General features: G+C 44.2%; 1 protein-coding gene across 4 annotated transcripts in view; it reads right to left on the bottom strand.

Annotated features, from left to right (window-relative positions):
- LOC149324964 (F-box DNA helicase 1-like) overlaps positions 1 to 17,561 on the bottom strand; it is a 218,746-nt gene that overhangs the window by 109,702 nt on the left and 91,483 nt on the right. For all 4 annotated transcript variants that reach the window (XM_089562718.1, XM_089562715.1, XM_089562717.1 and 1 more), the window contains exons 6-7: positions 10,717 to 10,821; positions 1,130 to 1,227 (exon numbers count right to left, since the gene is read on the bottom strand). In XM_089562718.1, the coding sequence (XP_089418844.1) occupies positions 1,130 to 1,227; positions 10,717 to 10,821 (203 nt within the window). The remainder of the gene's footprint in view (positions 1 to 1,129; positions 1,228 to 10,716; positions 10,822 to 17,561) is intronic.

The following is a 17,561-nucleotide window of genomic DNA, read 5'->3' as shown; positions in this document are numbered from 1 at the left end:
TGTAACCGTGTGGAAATTCTACATAAGTTAGGCTGATCACAACTTAGTACTAATAGCTGCTTGGGCATCACATTTCGACACCTTTTTGTTTCTCTGTGAAACATAAACCGCGCTGGTTTATTAGTTCAGCAGTTTTATAAAACTTTTGCATGTTTTTATCTGCACCCAAAAAGTTCCTTATAAGAAATCCCAAGCATATCTGGCATAACAGTAAAATTTTTCTGCTTTCTCAATGCATATATATCGGGACACTCTGCAGTATATGTCGGGACACTCTGCAGGCTGGTTTGGGAAAGCTGCGCTCAGCAAGAGCGGTGACATGAGCTGGCACAACACCTGCATTTACAAAGTGTAGACATAAGGTGTGATATCCCTTCAACTTCATATGGACGTGTGTTTGCGCAATACACCCGTCGAATACATCACTCCAGTTGCTTGATATATCCTCTTTCAGATCACAACAGTTGTTCATTTCAAAAAGATTCGTGCGTACAGTATTTGACCTTCCTAGGAAATTTGGACACCATTTATGGGCTGACATCCCACAGCCATGAAAGTGGAATTCCACTGATAGATGTCTTTCTTTCCGGCACAGAACTCGTTGCACAGTGGCGCTGAATGCAAGCAGACGGTGGAGGCGCTTGTCGGGTGGCCATAGTTTGGTGACCCAGACGCTGAAAGTACACGATGGAAGACGAAATGAATGCTGCAACGCCCAGCAACGACCCTCAACGTAGCTATGGATGGCATTTCGAACACCCAGGTGTGGCTGCTGATGTGGTTTAGATAGGTCGAGGCCCTCTTCTACCTGCAATGCGTGATGTCATCTCTTCAGAGAGAGTCGATGACCACGCCCCACGACCATCTCATGGCCAAGCAAAACAGTGCTGGAGAGATGCTGCCTGCATTCCTCAGCAGTTACAGTCACGTTTCGCTCCTTGCTCTCTGCATGCGTCCATCTATGAGGATGCATGTCGGCCCCTAAAATTTATGGAGTAAAACGCAATTTCTAAAGGATTCGGTAAAGCCGATAATTCGCTGTATCCATGTTCAACATGACTGCCACCATGAAGTTAATTGTTGGCTGAATGGAGCCAATGTGCCCCCAACATCAACAAGGACGACTTACCTGCAAAGGCCACGATGCGCACCACATCACCGGGTGAGAGCTCGTGGTTGATGATGCGCATCTGCTCGTAGGTGAAGCGGAGCCGGTGCGCCGGTTCCCTGCATGCCATGAGGCAAACGCAGCACTGCACACTGTCTGCACACCACATATGGCAAACAACGGCAAGCACATCGTTAAAGCCACTTGTGTGCACAGGCTTCCGTCATGACGATCAAAAATAGCGAAAAAGGAACACCAAGGAAGGAGAGGACTCCCAAGTGAGGTTATCGCAACTGAGGTCGCCTTGACTTCCAGCAGGCATTCCCGGCTACACTAAAAGCCTCCAGGAAAACTGCACAATCCGTGTGTGAGCAAATATAACTCAGCTGCACTCCCCTTTTTTATTTCATGAGCACAGATATGCAGCCTGGCCATGAATAATCCTACTGAGCCGTGCCACCTTCACCTCTCCTTCACTGGATGTCGGCAACATTTTCCCCTGCCTCTCAACGTAATCCACAACATCATCAGAAATCAAAGGAGTAATCTCCCCCTCATCTCAGTCCTGAACAATGTGCCCAACAGTAATACATTTGATATTCGACAATCTGCAGGTGGTCTTTACAGCAAGGATCTGCCTCAGGGGTAACTGCACCCAAGGGTACTAACTTCCCACCAGCAACCTTCAGGCCTGTGCACCACGAAACACAACCAGCTCACCAACCGATGTTGTGTGTGAACTTCCTCTTGGCTGCTGGTGCACAAATGAGAGGCAGGCTAGAAATTCTGACCCCACCAGTAGCAAACTCACTGCACATGTTGTCCCAGAAGAATGGCCTGAAGGGCAAGTTGTTGCAGTTTTTTGTGATGCGAATTTTCAGCCCTGCATTTCTAGCGATTGTCTCTTGTTTGTTCCGGTGGGTTGTTAATTTTGTTAATGGTTTTGTTTTTTTTTCCTTTTGTTTTTTTTTTTCAGGTTTTGGCTGTTTTTGCTTTACGTGTTTGACTCTGCTTTTGCTACGATTGTCATTTGTTTCTTACTTTTATTTTTGGTGTTTGATTTCTGACTGCGCTTGCTTCTCATGTCTGACTCTGCTTTTGCTACGATTGTTTGACACTGCTTTTGTTAAGAAATGGCCTTCTCTTATCTCTTTTATCAGAATCTGTTAGTTTATCTGCAGGGGTTAAAGGTTTCTTGTCTGTTTTTCCTGACGTTGCTGCTTCTTTTCCACGTGTTGGGTTCGGAGCGATAATGCGATGAGTCTCATGCTTGAGCTGTGTGTTTAAATATGCCACCTTTCCGTGCAATAAACAGCTGGTAGTGTGCGTATGTGGTGTCCCCTCTCTTCCTTGTTGCGCCGCCCTTCATTTCTCATGTTGTCCCATGTGGGTGTGGGCCTATGTTCCACAATGTCTCCATCCACAGGGGGACACAGGGACCACATGGCAAGGTTCATTGTGGAGGCATTCAAGACAAATTAAACAGAGGGCCTTTGCGACAGCATTGCCTCTATGAACCCAGAATTCAATTCATAAGAAAGAAGCTCCAGGCTTTGTGCGTTATGAAGAAACCCCGATTAAAAGTCATCATCATCATCATCAGCCTGACTACCCCCACTGCAGGGCAAAGGCCTCTCCCATGTCTCTCCAGTTAACCCTCTTCTTTGCCAGCTGCGACCACCGTATCCCCAAAAGTTCTATTTCGAAATAACCTTTATCCATATGAAAGCTTGCAGGATCGGGTAATCCCACTTGAAAGGCTTGAGACAGATTCTGGTATTGAAAGACGCACAAACGAAAAAGGCCGCCGCGGTGGCTGAGCGGTTATGGTGCTCGGCTGCTGGCCCGAAAGACACGGGTTCGATCCCGGCCGCGGCGGCTAGAATTTCTTTGGAGGAGAAATTCTAGAGGCCCGTGTACTGTGCGACGTCAGTGCACGTTAAAGAACCCCAGGTGGTCGAAATTTCCGGAGCCCTTCACTACGGCGTCTCTCATAGCCTTAGTCGCTTTGGGACGTTAAACCCCATAAACCAAACCAAACCAAACGAAAAAGTTGAAAGAAAGCTATCCAGTCTCGTATCCAACATCCGAAGCCTGATAAACAAACAAGACAGGCTGTATGCTTTCACTGATGAACGCTGCGATTATGATATTGTCCATGGTACGGAAACTTGGTTATCTCCTGATTTTATTGGCAATGAGCTCTCACTATCAAGCTGTTCCACGATATTGAGAAAAGACTGGTCGAGGTGGCGGAGTTAGACACTACTTCCAACCTGAACACTGTATGGGCTACAGTGCACTTAATCGCTACTGTAACTTGTGTGTGATAATGTCCGCCAGTTGCCCGATATCAGTTTGTTGATGACCTAAGCAAGTCATTGAGCTTCTTAGAAAATAAGTACCTGACGTCAGCGATAATACTGGCTGGTGATTTCAACTATCCAGGAATAGACTGGTGGCACAAGGCAGCGTGAATACATGGAATTTCTTGACCTGTTTTCCTTGTTCAATTTGACTCGATCGTATCTTCTCCCACACGTCGGAATGCTGTTTCAAATCTCATACTGACAACCGAACGAGAAAATATACCAGTAAATGTTTTAGAGTGCATTAGCGATCACAGTGTCTTGCACTGCAAATATGCCTTAGAAATTCAAAAGCCTGAATTGCAAAATAAGGTTATATACGATTATAAGCGAGGAAATGTGGACTGCTTCTTGTGCAAACTTTTGTTATTATCTGGAGAATTCGTAAGCACAATCTTCTAACATGATAGTACGAAAAATTGGTGGATGGCTCACGACAAGTTAATTGAACTGAAGGATAACTATATCCCACAAATCACCATTACCTCCTCAACGCAAAGTACATGCTTCACGTCCCATGTAAAGAGATGCATCAATGAAAAGAAGCACATATACTCAAAAGCAGAATGTCAGCCTCGATAGTGACTGGAAGCTCTACAGGGATCAAGCTTGAGTTTGCAAGAGAGAAACTGAAACAGCTAAAGGCAAATTTTTCTCCTCCCGACATACCATCTCTACTTGGAAACAACCTGAAGAAGTTTTGGAGGGTAGTAAATCCCAAGCCCTCTGCAACAAATTTCATAATACCAACTATTAAGGATGGCGAGCTCCATTCGGCATCACAGGAAGCAACAGAACTTAATTAGTTTTTAATTAGAACTTAATTAGTGATGGGCATCTCTGCATCACTGTGGAGATGCCCATCACTCTTGACGTGAACCCCAGTTCTATCAGTGCCATTATGAATAATCACTCATGACAAGATAGAAAACGCTACTGATCAATTGTAAGCTAATTCTCCTGGTTTGATCGTATATGCCCAAAACTACTCAAGTTAATAAAACTGTTGAGATCTTTATTGTGGGTGGTATAGCGTCAAAAAGACGAAAGCACAACAGAAAGAGACACCATTGACGAGTGCTGACTCGCGCCTAAAGTTTTTATTAAAAAGAACACAAAATTTATACATCAAAGAAATGTGACATTACAGAGCAAAGGGGACTTGTGTAAGCACTTTCAATGGGTGAATCTTTAGCTAATCATTCGACACGCTGTGAAGGCCTATCACAACAAGACTACCCCCTGCTTAGTTTACCTCAAGTTAACATCATGATTTACCTAGAAACAGAGCCCTGTTGTCAACTAGCAACAAGGAAGGCTATAGCTCATATGTTGTGACTGTTTTTTATGGATAAAATATGCTTTTTCTTAGTTCTCGGGTTGTCTTATCCCAGTGGCGAAACAAAACCTTTGTATTAATGACTAAATGGAGGCATTTTTCCTTTTCCCTTCCTTTCCCACAATTGCGGCAGTAATATATTAAATGGGAATTTCTATAATCTGACAGTGAATTGAGATGCCCTCGCAAACGAATGTTAATACACCGACTGGTCTGAACCAGCAGGCAGTCTTGTTCGAAGCATGAATTACGGGTTGCCAACCACTGTTATGTAACCCTCATGACTCTAATGAGGTCCGAACAGCATGCTGAAAAACCAAAGTAATGTCCAACGGTATCGCAAGAGAACAGCATGAAAGCACGAGCTGATGGGCGAGTTGGTTGTACATGATATGATTGAAACAGCGCAAGGCCGAAGGCCAAAAAAAAAGAGAGCAGAGGAAAGGAGGAAAAGGACAACACAGCGCTGAACTAGCAACTGACATTTATTTGGCATGCTGCGCGTGTAAATACATTCAGGCACCAAAATAGAAACCAACGCATAGAGCAATTCATGCACCAGGATCCCTGCAAACAAACACAAACTAAGAAGTGCGATTCAGGAAGCAAAGTTCTTTTTGTGATAAAGACACTGAAGCAGCACTTACACATGTATCACCATACTTCTTGATATTCGAAGCCTCGATAATTTCCCGGCAAAGCTGGTCTTTGTTCCTAGCAACAACTCGGCAAAAATTAAACTGTGGGGTGCAATCACATTCACGGCAATGCATGCTAAGGTTACGAGACTCTTTGTTATCTACATTGTTGCGGTGCTGCCTGAGCCTATCATTTAAGCACTGTCCAGTCTGGCCAATATAAAACCTATTACAAGTGAGAGGAATGGAATACGCGACATTTTTTTTTTGGCACTTCACAAATTTGCATTCATGGTTTTTGGGGCAATCGGGGGAAGTTTTCCCTGGGTTGTTGACACGCGTACACAAGCTAGATAACTTAACGGGGGCCGAAAAAACAATGTCCACTCCGACTCTTTTACCAACACTTTTCAAATTATGTGATATCTTGTGGAGATAGGGAATGGCTACTACTCGCTTGCTTGTTTGACGTTCAGAACTGGCGGAGCATTTCAGTTTCTTCAACAAAACTTCGGCCACAGAAGAAAGCACGTGAAGCGGATAGCCACTAGCAGTAAGCCTCTCTACCTGGTTACTAAAGCTGCGTTCGGTTAGATGTAGACAGGATTTTGTAAGTGCACTCCTGTACAACCAACTGTACAACCAACTCGCCCATCAGCTCGTGCTTTCAAGCTTCATTTCTAGTACAAGGGGCCCTGTTTTTTCGTCTTGGTTTTCTCAACCACATCGCCTTGTGCAATTCATCGCTGTGGCCAACTGCAAGTCCAGAACGCTAGGATTCTGCATTCGGAAAAAGTTTCTTCCACCCGAAGTGCTGGCGTTTTTTGGGGGCTTCTTGCCCTCAGTCAGCCATGGCACAAGGATGTGCAAATTTTTGAGAGCGGAGTGGCTACGACAGGCCAGGTTGTGCCAGGATCACCTGCGGATTCTTCTTCAACTCTCCAATCAGCCAGCTGGTTGGAAGAATCAGTGGCGCGAACTAACGCGCCTTCTCCACACTACCACAGACGTCTGGTGGCAGCAGCAGCTTCCCGCGCTTCGTAACCTCGTCCCGAAGAAACATCGTGGGTTCGTAGGCCAGGTTCACAACTTGAGCGGCGCTCTGCTTCCGGCCCATGTGCGTCATGTGCTCGATCTTGGCCCAAAGTTCGCCGTTGAGCCCCGAAAAAGTGCACCAGAACTTCTTGCCATGGTAAGGCATATTTCCGGATATGCTCCAGCTCCTGAGGCCAGCAGATGCATCTCAGAAGGTGTCGACGTTCTATCGCGTCCTAGGAATCCGGCTAAGATCCTACCCATCAATAAGACTGTGGACTACCTACGTGACAATTCTTTGGTCCTGTTGACTGCAGATAAGGAAGGGGGTTTTGTCGTTCTCTCTAAGGATAGTTTCAACAAAAAAGCAATGGATGCCGTCCTGTCGGTGTGTAGGGAGGGGAGAAAAACAAGTCTTTCGAAGTCTAAATGCAAGGTCAAGAAGTTGTGTAAACAGAATAACTTAGACAAGCTGTTTACCTCGATAAATACCTGTAAAATAGCCAGCTTGAGTATGTTTTTTACTGTTAAGACACATAAAACTGACGTTCCGTTCCGTGTCATTGTTTCCGAGAAAGGCTCTTGGCAAAAATGTTTAGGACAGTTTCTGAAAGAAAAACTAACACAACTACCAGTTGACGATCCCTTCCGGGTTAAGAATTCCCTTGACGTGATTAGCACTCTAGACTACTACCATGACAAGCAACTGTGTGCTTTTTCTATTGACGTAAAGGACTTGTACTACTCCATTCCGCATGACAGTCTCCTTCTGTGCATTAGGGACGTAATTGAAAATTATGGTGCCATTCGCTTTCAAAACGCAGCCGGCATGTCGGTCGAGAGCTTTTTAGAAATGTTATTAGCCTACCTTGAATCCACGTATACAGAGTGGGAAGGTCAAATTTTTATCCAGAAGAAGGGCATTTGCATAGGTTCCTGCATTGCTCCAATTTTGAGTGATTTCTTTTTAGCAATGCATGACAGAGAATTAAGTAACCGCTTAAATGGCACAGCTGTTGCGGCAGTCCGTCGCTTTGTTGATGACTTTCTTGTTTTACTGACTTGTGACCGCGAAGCTTTTAGTAGGGAAGTGTCCAAAGTTTGTGGTGTATTTTCCGCTGTTCTTGCCCCTTTGGACGTAACTCATGAAGTTCCTGTAGAGGACACAATTAGATTTCTAGACTTGAGCCTGAAGTTTTCACCTTGCAGTGTGTGCTGGTCCTTCGAGCCTAGGGCCAATAAACCGTTGCTACCTTACAGTTCCGCGCACTCGAAGCTTGTTAAAAGAGGAATTGTCATGTCAAGCTTCAGGAGTGCACTTACAAAATCCTGTCTACATCTAACCGAACGCAGCTTTAGTAACCACGTAGAGAGGCTTACTGCTAGTGGCTATCCGCTTCACGTGCTTTCTTCTGTGGCCGAAGTTTTGTTGAAGAAACTGAAATGCTCCGCCAGTTCTGAACGTCAAACAAGCAAGCGAGTAGTAGCCATTCTCTATCTCCACAAGATATCACATAATTTGAAAAGTGTTGGTAAAAGAGTCGGAGTGGACATTGTTTTTTCGGCCCCCGTTAAGTTATCTAGCTTGTGTACGCGTGTCAACAACCCAGGGAAAACTTCCCCCGATTGCCCCAAAAACCATGAATGCAAATTTGTGAAGTGTCAAAAAAATGTCGTGTATTCCATTTCTCTCACTTGTAATAGGTTTTATATTGGCCAGACTGGACAGTGCTTAAATGATAGGCTCAGGCAGCACCGCATCAATGTAGATAACAAAGAGTCTCGTAACCTTAGCATGCATTGCCGTGAATGTGATTGCACCCCACAGTTTAATTTTTGCCGAGTTGTTGCTAGGAACAAAGACCAGCTTTGCCGGGAAATTATCGAGGCTTCGAATATCAAGAAGTATGGTGATACATGTGTAAGTGCTGCATCAGTGTCTTTATCACAAAAAGAACTTTGCTTCCTGAATCGCACTTCTTAGTTTGTGTTTGTTTGCAGGGATCCTGGTGCATGAATTGCTCTATGCGTTGGTTTCTATTTTGGTGCCTGAATGTATTTACACGCGCAGCATGCTAAATAAATGTCAGTTGCTAGTTCAGCGCTGTGTTGTCCTTTTCCTCCTTTCCTCTGCTCTCTTTTTTTTTTTTTTTTGGCCTTCGGCCTTGCGCTGTTTCAATCATATTAAGAGAACAGCAGTTCGCAATTGGTAGCCAGGTGCTGGAAGTAGTGAGAGAATATGTCTACTTAGGGCAGGTAGTGACCGCAGATCCGGATCATGCATAGAGTTTCTTACTACTACCTAGAGGGAAAGCTGGCGGCGCTGCACTTCAGCCACCATGGACGCTCAAAGCATCATGGGGCGGTGAGCTACTTGTTGCGGCACAGTCGTAGTTTTTCGGGAACACAGAGTGGCAGTACTAAGGCGTTTCATTCCGAAAACGTAGTTTGTGTGTGCGCAGACGACTTTCGCACGAACGCAGTGTGCAAAAGCCATAGTAGTGAAAACGCGACGACACACGACGCCAATAAAAGGTTTCACTCTTCCGAAATGCCATTAAAAAACCTCTTAAAGTATCTAAACAACAACATTTTTTTTTTAAACATATTTACTTTTAAAAGTGCGCCTGTTAATTACGAAATATTAGTTTTTTTTGTGTTCATCACTTGGCCAATAGGAAAGCTAGTCATCTCTTATTTTAGGCAAACTTTGCACTTAAATGCTTTTCTGCTCTGTTGTTGTAATCATTAGACAAGATATTGAATGCTAGGATGTTTGTAGTTATCAAACAGCTTTATTTCTTGATTATTTTTTGGCCAAAAGTTGCAGTTCCGCAACAAGTAGCTCACCGCCCCATGATGCTTTGAGCGCCCATGGTGGCTGAAGTGGTCTCGAGGGGTCTCCATGCAAACTCCCATAGACGGCTTGCCAGCTTTCCCTCTAGGTAATAGTAAGAAACTCTATGGGATCATGAGAGGGAAATAACTAGAAGAATAAGAATGGGGGGGAGCGCATATGGCAGGTTCTCTGAGATCATGAACGGCAGCTTACCATTATCCCCCCAAGACAAAAGTATACAACAGCCGTATCTTTCCGGTACTCACCCATGGGGCAGAAACGTGGAGGCTAACAAAGAGGGTTCAGCCTAAGTTAAGGACAATGCAGTGAGCTATGGAAAGGAAAAAGATAGGTGTAACGTTAAGAGATCGGAAGAGGGCGGAGTGGGTGAGGGAACAAACGCGGGTTAATGACATCTTAGTTGAAATCAAGAGGAAGAAGTGGGCTTGGGCAGGGCATGTAATGTGAAGGCAAGATAACCGCTGGTCGTTAAGGTTAACGGAGTGGATTCCAAGAGAAGGCAAGCGTGGTAGGGGACGGCAGAAAGTTAGGTGGGCGGATGAGATTAAGAAGTCTGCGGGACTACAGTGGCTGCAGCTGGCGAAGGACAGGGTTAATTGGAGAGACATGGGAGAGGCCTTTGCCCTGCAGTGGGCATAGTCAGGCCGATGATGATCATGATGACCTGAAAGCTTGTCTGTGGGAACTCTCCGCGTCTACTCAGACGGCAATGCACGTGGAAAACAAAACAAGACAAAAGGTCAGTGATGGTGAAGGCAATATGGCTGCACCTTTTTGAACGGGCGATCACACCACCTCAATGTGGCTAGCCATAACATGCACAAACTTTTGAAATTTCCAAGAATATTTTTTTTTAAATGTCAAGTAGAAATATACATGGCGAGAAAAAAAAACAATTACCCATTTTTCACGACTTTTGCAAGCATTCTTAGCGTAAATCGCGATTTCCATCTTTGGAATAAGAGTCTACAAGGTCTTTCAGGTGCCTTGAAAATCGGGTTCTCAAGGGTTTCAATTACCTGTGTGCACCTAGTGATAATGCGATTGACAGTTCTGCCTGATATGCCAATGTTCTGCCTGGCTGCCCTGCCACTGAATGGTGACATTTCAGCATAGACTGTAAATCTCTTCTTGAAAAAGAACTTGCTCACTTGCCTCCTCGTGATAATACTCCATTCAAATCTTCGAGGTGTTGATCATGCCCACTCCCAGTTTTCACATTTGAGGGAAAAAGGGATTTCCTTCCCACCTCATGCTTCTGCAACCATCACTTGGAGAGCATTTCATGCACTGGGTAAGAAAGAAGCGGGTGGGCCCATCTTGCCACCATCCATCTGAGCTAGAACTTCCCCCTGGGGCCAACACACCTGAAGTTCCACAGGCTCTGCTGACCCGGACGCCTGCACACCTTGAGCACTGCTGCTGCTGGCCTCTCCGTCAGGTGCAGCGCATAGTAGGCACGGTAGTGAAGCCTGCACACAGAGCCAGACTTGCATAGGCACAAGGAATGCCACAAACACATGCTCAGTTTCTCCTGCACAACAGCTCGACCACACAGTTCATGAACAATGTTTATTTTCCAAAAATCGGTCAGCTTTCGTCTCTTGCCGTTTAAAAAATCAGCACCGCAGCACTACTCTGGAAATCTTGGGCATATCTGCGTAATAAACGCACCCTCCACATTTGTCACCTTATCCCCACAAGGCGTACTGGACTGACACCCCTGACCCTGGCAACATTTTGGCATGGGCACCTGCGCATCGAACAGCGGTCACATGCACTCGAAATCGATGCTTTAGACAAAGTGCCAGAAAGGTGGCCGTTTTCACTAGTTTCCATTAATGCGCTAACTTCACACTGATATGAACACAGAAGTGATTTCCGTTATGCCTTCAACAGCGAAGAGTGAAAAAGCCCAAAGCTGCCACACACAAACAGCCGCTGCTCGCAAGTGAGAAGTCCAATCCACCAGTAAATAACCACAGCCAATCATGTGCCACATCGCACCGTTATCATCATCATCATCATCAGTAGGACTGTGCCCACTGCAGGGCAAAGGCCTCTCCCATGTCTCTCCAATTAACCCTGTCCTTTGCCAGCTGTGGCCACCGTATTCCCGCAAACTTCTTAATCTCATCCACCCACCTAACTTTCTGCCGCCCCCTGCTACGCCTGCCTTCTCTTGGAATCCACTCCGTTGCCCTTAAGTAACAGAGGTTATCTTGCCCTCGCATTACATGCCCTGCCCAAGCCCATTTCTTCCTCTTGACTTCAACTAGGATGTCATTAACTCGCGTCTGTTCCCTCACAGACTCTGCCCGCTTACTGTCTCCTAAAGTTAAACCCATCATTTTTCTCTCCATACCTCACTGCGTTGTCCTTAATTTAAGCAGGACCCTTATCACGTTCATGCCCTAAGGTGAGTATCAGTAAGATACAGCTCTTGTATACTTTCCTCTAGAGGGATATTGTTAAACTGCCATTCTTGATATGAGAGAACCTGCCATATGCGTCCTATCCCATTCTTATTCTTGTTATATCCCTCTCATGATCCGGATCAGTGGTCACCACCTACTCTAAGTAGACATATTCTCTTACTACTTCCAGCATCTCACTACTGATTGCAAACTGCCGTTCCCCTGCTAGACTGTTGAACATTACTTTGGTTTTCTGCATGTTAATTCTTAGCCCACCGTTCTGCTCTGCCTGTCTGATTGATCATGCTTTGCAGTTCTTGTCATGTGGCTTAGCAAGGCAATGTCATCGCAAATCGCAGATAACATAGGTATTCGCCATTAGCTCTTATCCCCAACTGTTCCCATTCCAGTCCCCGGAATACCTCCTGTAAACAGGCGGTGAAAAGCAATGGCGAGATCGTGTCACCCTGCCGGACCCCCTTCAGTATTGGAATTTTATTGCTGACTGTATGAAGGACTATGCGATCTATGCTGTTGTCATAGATACCTTCCATTCCATAACACTCTTCTACACCCTGATTCCGCAATGCCTGCATGGCACCTGAGGTTTCCACTGAGTCAAATGCATTCTCGTTATCAATAAAAGCTATATATAGGGACTGGTTATATTCTCCGTATTTTTTTATCACCTGACTGATAGTGTGAATATGGTCTACCGTCCAGTATCCTTTAAGAAAGCTGGCCTGATCATTTGGTTGATTGAAGTCTAACGTTGTCCTGATTCTATTAGCGATTACCTTAGTAGATACCTTGTAGGCAACGGACAGTAAGCTGATCGGTCTGCAATTTTTCAAGCTCTTGCCATCTCCCTTCTTATGAATTAAGATTATATTAGCGTTCTTCCAAGCTTCTGGTACTCTCGAGGTCACAAGGCATTGCGTATACAGGGTGGCCAGTTTTTGTAGCACAGTCTCCCCTCCGTCCTTCAAGCGAACTGCTGTTGCCTGATCCTCACCAGCTGCTTTCCCCCTCAGCATTGCTCCCAAGGCTTTCTTCCTTGCTTCCTCCTTCGTTACTGGCGGGATGGCCCACTGCTGTGCGCTACCATCTCTCTCACTGACGTTCTGATTACAGTGGCTACTGTATAGATTTGTGAAGAACTCTTTGGCAACTTGTACTACCTTATCCGTATTGCTAATGGCATTGCCCTCTTTGTCTCTTAATGCATAAACGTGGGTTTTAGCTATGCCTAGCTGCCCCTCCACCTCTTTTGGGCTACCTCCATTCTTTAGAGCATGCTTGATTTTCTCCATGTCAAACTTCCTGATGTCGGCGAACTTGCGCTTATTTATTAACTTCGATATCTCTACTAGTTCCATACTGTCTGTGGAGTTAAACGTCCTCATGCTTTGGCGTTTCTTAATCAGATCTTTAGTCTCCTGAGATAGCTTGCTGGTATCCTGTCGAACCATCCTACCACCTACTTCTGCGGCGCACTCTGTAAAAATAGCTGTGAGATTATCGTTCATTGTTTCAACACTACGGTCGTCTTCTTCAGTTAAAGCGGAAAATCTGTTCTGCAGCGACATCCTGAATTCATCTACTTTCCCTCTTAACGCTAACTCGTTAACTGGCTTCCGCTTCACTAACTTCCTGCATTCCCTTTTCAAATCTAAGCTAGCACGAGACCTTACCATTCCGTGGTCGCTACAACGGACCTTTCCGAGGACCTCCACATCCTCTACGATGCCAGGCTGAGCGCACAGTGTGAAGTCTATTTCATTTTTAGTCTCGCCATTGGGGCTGTTCCACGTCCACTTCCTGTTTTCTCATTTGCAGAAGGAGAAGAAGAAGAAGAAGAAGAAGTTTATTCACATCACATTACATGATGCAGGAAGCCTGCAGAAAAAGCTGCCAGAAGCCAGCTTGACAGGGCCGCAGGCCCCCTTTCATTGGCAGTTGGCGGAATGTCGTAAAAAAAGGTTTATACGCAGCATATTTTACCACAACATGTAAAGAAAAAAAAGTGAAAAAAAAACAACATATTACAAGAAAAAAACGCTAAAACATATATACTGTTACCACATTTCAGTGTAACACGTACTCACATTTTTAATACATTCATGGGGAAATATTATAGACACAAAATCTCGTTTTACTTCGTTTTGAAAAGATCGCGCAGTGCTTTGAAAGTTATATTGTCGAGTTGGATATTTTTAGCTTGCAAACTGTTTAGTAATCGGGGTAACTTGTTTTGCAGCATTTGTAGACCGCATGTAGTTCTACTTGTGTTAACCTTCCATGGTTCAAAATGACGCGTCTGGTATGAAACTACATTATTCTCTAGCTGAGCTATGTTCTGAATAGTACAATTGTTACATTTAGTTTCTTGTTTGAACAACTTGCAAAGCCGGTAGTCATAGGATTTTGTTACTGGAATTACATTGTATTTTTTAAATAATTCATGTGTGTGGTAGTGCATTGGTACGTTTTCGACAGCTCTTAAAAACTTTTTTTGGAGAATGAGCACTCTGTCTATATTAGATTTAGTAGTCGATGCCCATACCAAGTGACAATAATTAAGTCTAGGGGAGAAAAGACCATTATAAATCAGCATCAGAATGTGGCGAGGGAATGCATGGCGATTTCGCGAAACAATGCCTACTATTTGTGATAGTTTTTTTGTAATATAATCTATGTGGGCATCCCATGACATTGTGTTTTGAAAAATGACACCCAGAGTTTTAAAACTAGACACAATCTCTACAGGAGTTGACCGTAGTGTAATTGTGTTTTGTGTGTCTATGTTTTTGTTCCTAGTATGATACAAAACTGCTTTAGTTTTATCAGCATTAATCTTCAAGCTATTTTTTTGGGTCCATTCATCAAGCTTAGCAAGCGCTACATTTGCTGCAGCTATTAGGTGATCACTTGATTCTCCTGTGAAAAACAAGCTTGTATCATCCGCATAATTCACAAAAGTAGCGGATGGAGCGATACCGTAAACATCGTTCACGTACAAATTGAACAAAAAGGGGCCCAGGATGCTGCCTTGCGGCACACCCTGGGAAACATGAAGTGCATCTGATAAAGAATCACCAATGGCTACAATTTGGGTACGATGTTTAAGGTAGGATTCCATAAGAACACCGGCCTTTCCGCGAATGCCATAATGTTCTAACTTCCTAATAAGTATTGCGTGGCTGATAGTGTCGAATGCTTTCGAGAAGTCAACGTAAAGGCCCAAGACTAGCTTACCTTTCTCCAAACCACTTAAAATGTGTTCTTTCTGCGTCAAGAGGGCAAGTTCAGTGCTAAATCCTTTGCGGAAACCGAACTGGCTACTAGCTAGCAATTTGTGCTTTTCTTGAAATGCTGTCAATCGGTTTAAAATAGCTTTTTCAAAGACTTTGGAAAAGACCGGGAGAATCGATATGGGCCGATAATTGCCCATATCATTTTTGTCACCTTTCTTATATAGCACGCTTACTCGAGCGACCTGCATTTTGGGCGGAAATATGGCCTGCTGAAAGCATAAATTAAGTACATGCATTAAGCATGGAGCAAGATAATGTGCAACGTGTTTGATTGGTTTTACCTGAATTCCATCTACGTCTTTGGCACTGCTATTTCTTAAATTTAGAATTATGCTTGCAGTTTCTGTTTCACTTACTGGAGTCAGAAACACCGAGTTATCATTACGCGGAAAGTTTGCTAGGTCATTGGAGCAAATGGCGGTGTTACCTTGAACAAAATGTTGGTTGAATGCGTTCGCGAGGGTTTCTCCTGTTAACTCAGCATCATGTCTTTTTATCTTACACACTTTTTCAGTTCCTATCTTGTAATTTAGCATCGAGTTCAGTCTACGCCAAACTGCATCCATTTGTCCTGCTGCAGGCATAAATACATTGTCTAAATATTCACGTCTGGCTTTTTTTATATCTTTATCTAGACGATTACGGAAAGCTTTAAATTCTAGTAGTATTTTTTTGTCTTTGCTTTTGACAAATTGGTGGTACAAGTTATTCTTTTTTCTAATCCTCGCGGAAAGTTCTGCGTTAACCCATGGTTTTCGGATTTTTCTACCGTTCTTCCTTGCTACTAAAGGGAAACTCTCCTCATAGATTGGTTTCAGTATTTTCATGAATGTGTCATAAGCAACGTTCGCATCTTCGCTACCAAAAACTTGATCCCACGAAGTGCGTGAAACTTTGCTATAAAACTTGGAAAGGTTGCAGTGTGTCATATGTTGAACGAAATATGTATGTCGTGCTTTATTTTTGCTGAACTGACTTTTGGCGCACAAAAATATAGGCAAGTGATCACTGAGATCTGACGTAAGTACACCCGCTTTGATTCTACATGCGTCAATATTTGTAAGGAACACATCAATTAATGAGGATGAACTTTCTGTCACTCTCGTCGGCATATCAATAGTGTTCCTAATACCATGCGTGTTCAACAAAACAGAAAAGTTAGTTTGCAAAGAAGCATTCATCATATTTATGTTAATATCACCACCAAATATAATACTATAACGATTAATATCAACAAAGGAGAACAGCGTTTCTAAGTAGTCAAAGAAAGGCGCCATCTTTCCATGTGGAGGACGGTAACAAACTACCAACAAATTGTTGTGAACAAGAACAGATACAATTTCATAATCATCTGTAACGATGGAAAAATTTTCAAGCAGTTCATAGTCGTACATTTTGTTTATCAAAATGCAAATTCCGCCACCCCTTCCAGAGGAGCGATTTAAGTAACAAGATTCATACCCAGCAAGTCTATAAACGTCGGTGCTGTCGAGGCATTCATGATCCGCAAATTATTTCTATCTGCGAACTCTACTAATAACTCTCCCCTGCTATTCCTAGAACCTATGCCACAGTCACCTACCGCCTGGTCTCCAGCCTGCTTCTTGCCTACCTTCGCATTGAAGTCACCCATCTGTACAGTGTGTTGCGATTTTACTTTGTTCATTGCCGATGCCATATCTTCATAGAAGCCGTCTACGATCTGGTCATCATGGCTTGATGTAGGCGCGTAGGCCTGCACCATCTTCAGCTTGCACCTTTTATTTAGCCTAATTAGGATAGCTGCCACCCTCTTGTTAATACTTTAAAAGTCCTCTATGTTGCCAGCTATACCCTGATTGATGAGGAATACCGCACCTAGTTCTCGTCTGTCTGCTAATCCACGTTAGCACAATACATGCCCACCCTTTAGTACTGCATATGCCTCATCTGTCCTCCTAACCTCGCTAAGCCCCAAGATATCCCATTTAATACCCGCTGATTCTTCCAACAGCACTGCCAACTAGCCTCACTGGATAAGGTTCTAGCGTTAAACGTTGACAGGTGCAGTTTCCAATGGCGACCAGAATGGAGCCAGAGATTCTTGCTGGGTTGCTCTGCAGCTGCTGTGATCTCAGGACCAAGGATTAATTGCCTTGTTCATAGAGGACGTTGCGGCCAATTACTACACCAGGGTGGCCAAATCCTGCTCTGGTGAGGGACTGCGTTGTCAGTACAGTTCACCGAGATCAAGCCGCACCCCAGGCCCAGTTATGCAATTCCAGTGACATGCGGAGTTTGTTTTTGTTTTATTTTTTTAATCCGGTGGAGAAGTGCGTGGCACCAGGATTTGAATCCTGTTCCCCTTGCAAGCGAGGCGGATGCTCTGCCTCCACGCAATGGCTGCTTCTCGTATCTCTATCAGGCATGTGCAAATATTTGATGGTTTTGGCTATTCAGTTGAATAGTAAAGTAGTCGATTCAAAATCTTGAAGTATT

This window comes from Amblyomma mixtum, chromosome 10, assembly GCF_055824585.1.
Source record: "Amblyomma mixtum isolate Tamu chromosome 10, ASM5582458v1, whole genome shotgun sequence".
Lineage (NCBI taxonomy): Eukaryota > Metazoa > Arthropoda > Arachnida > Ixodida > Ixodidae > Amblyomma > Amblyomma mixtum.
Note: the sequence above shows the minus strand (reverse complement) of the source record. Positions and strands in the feature narration are given on the sequence as shown.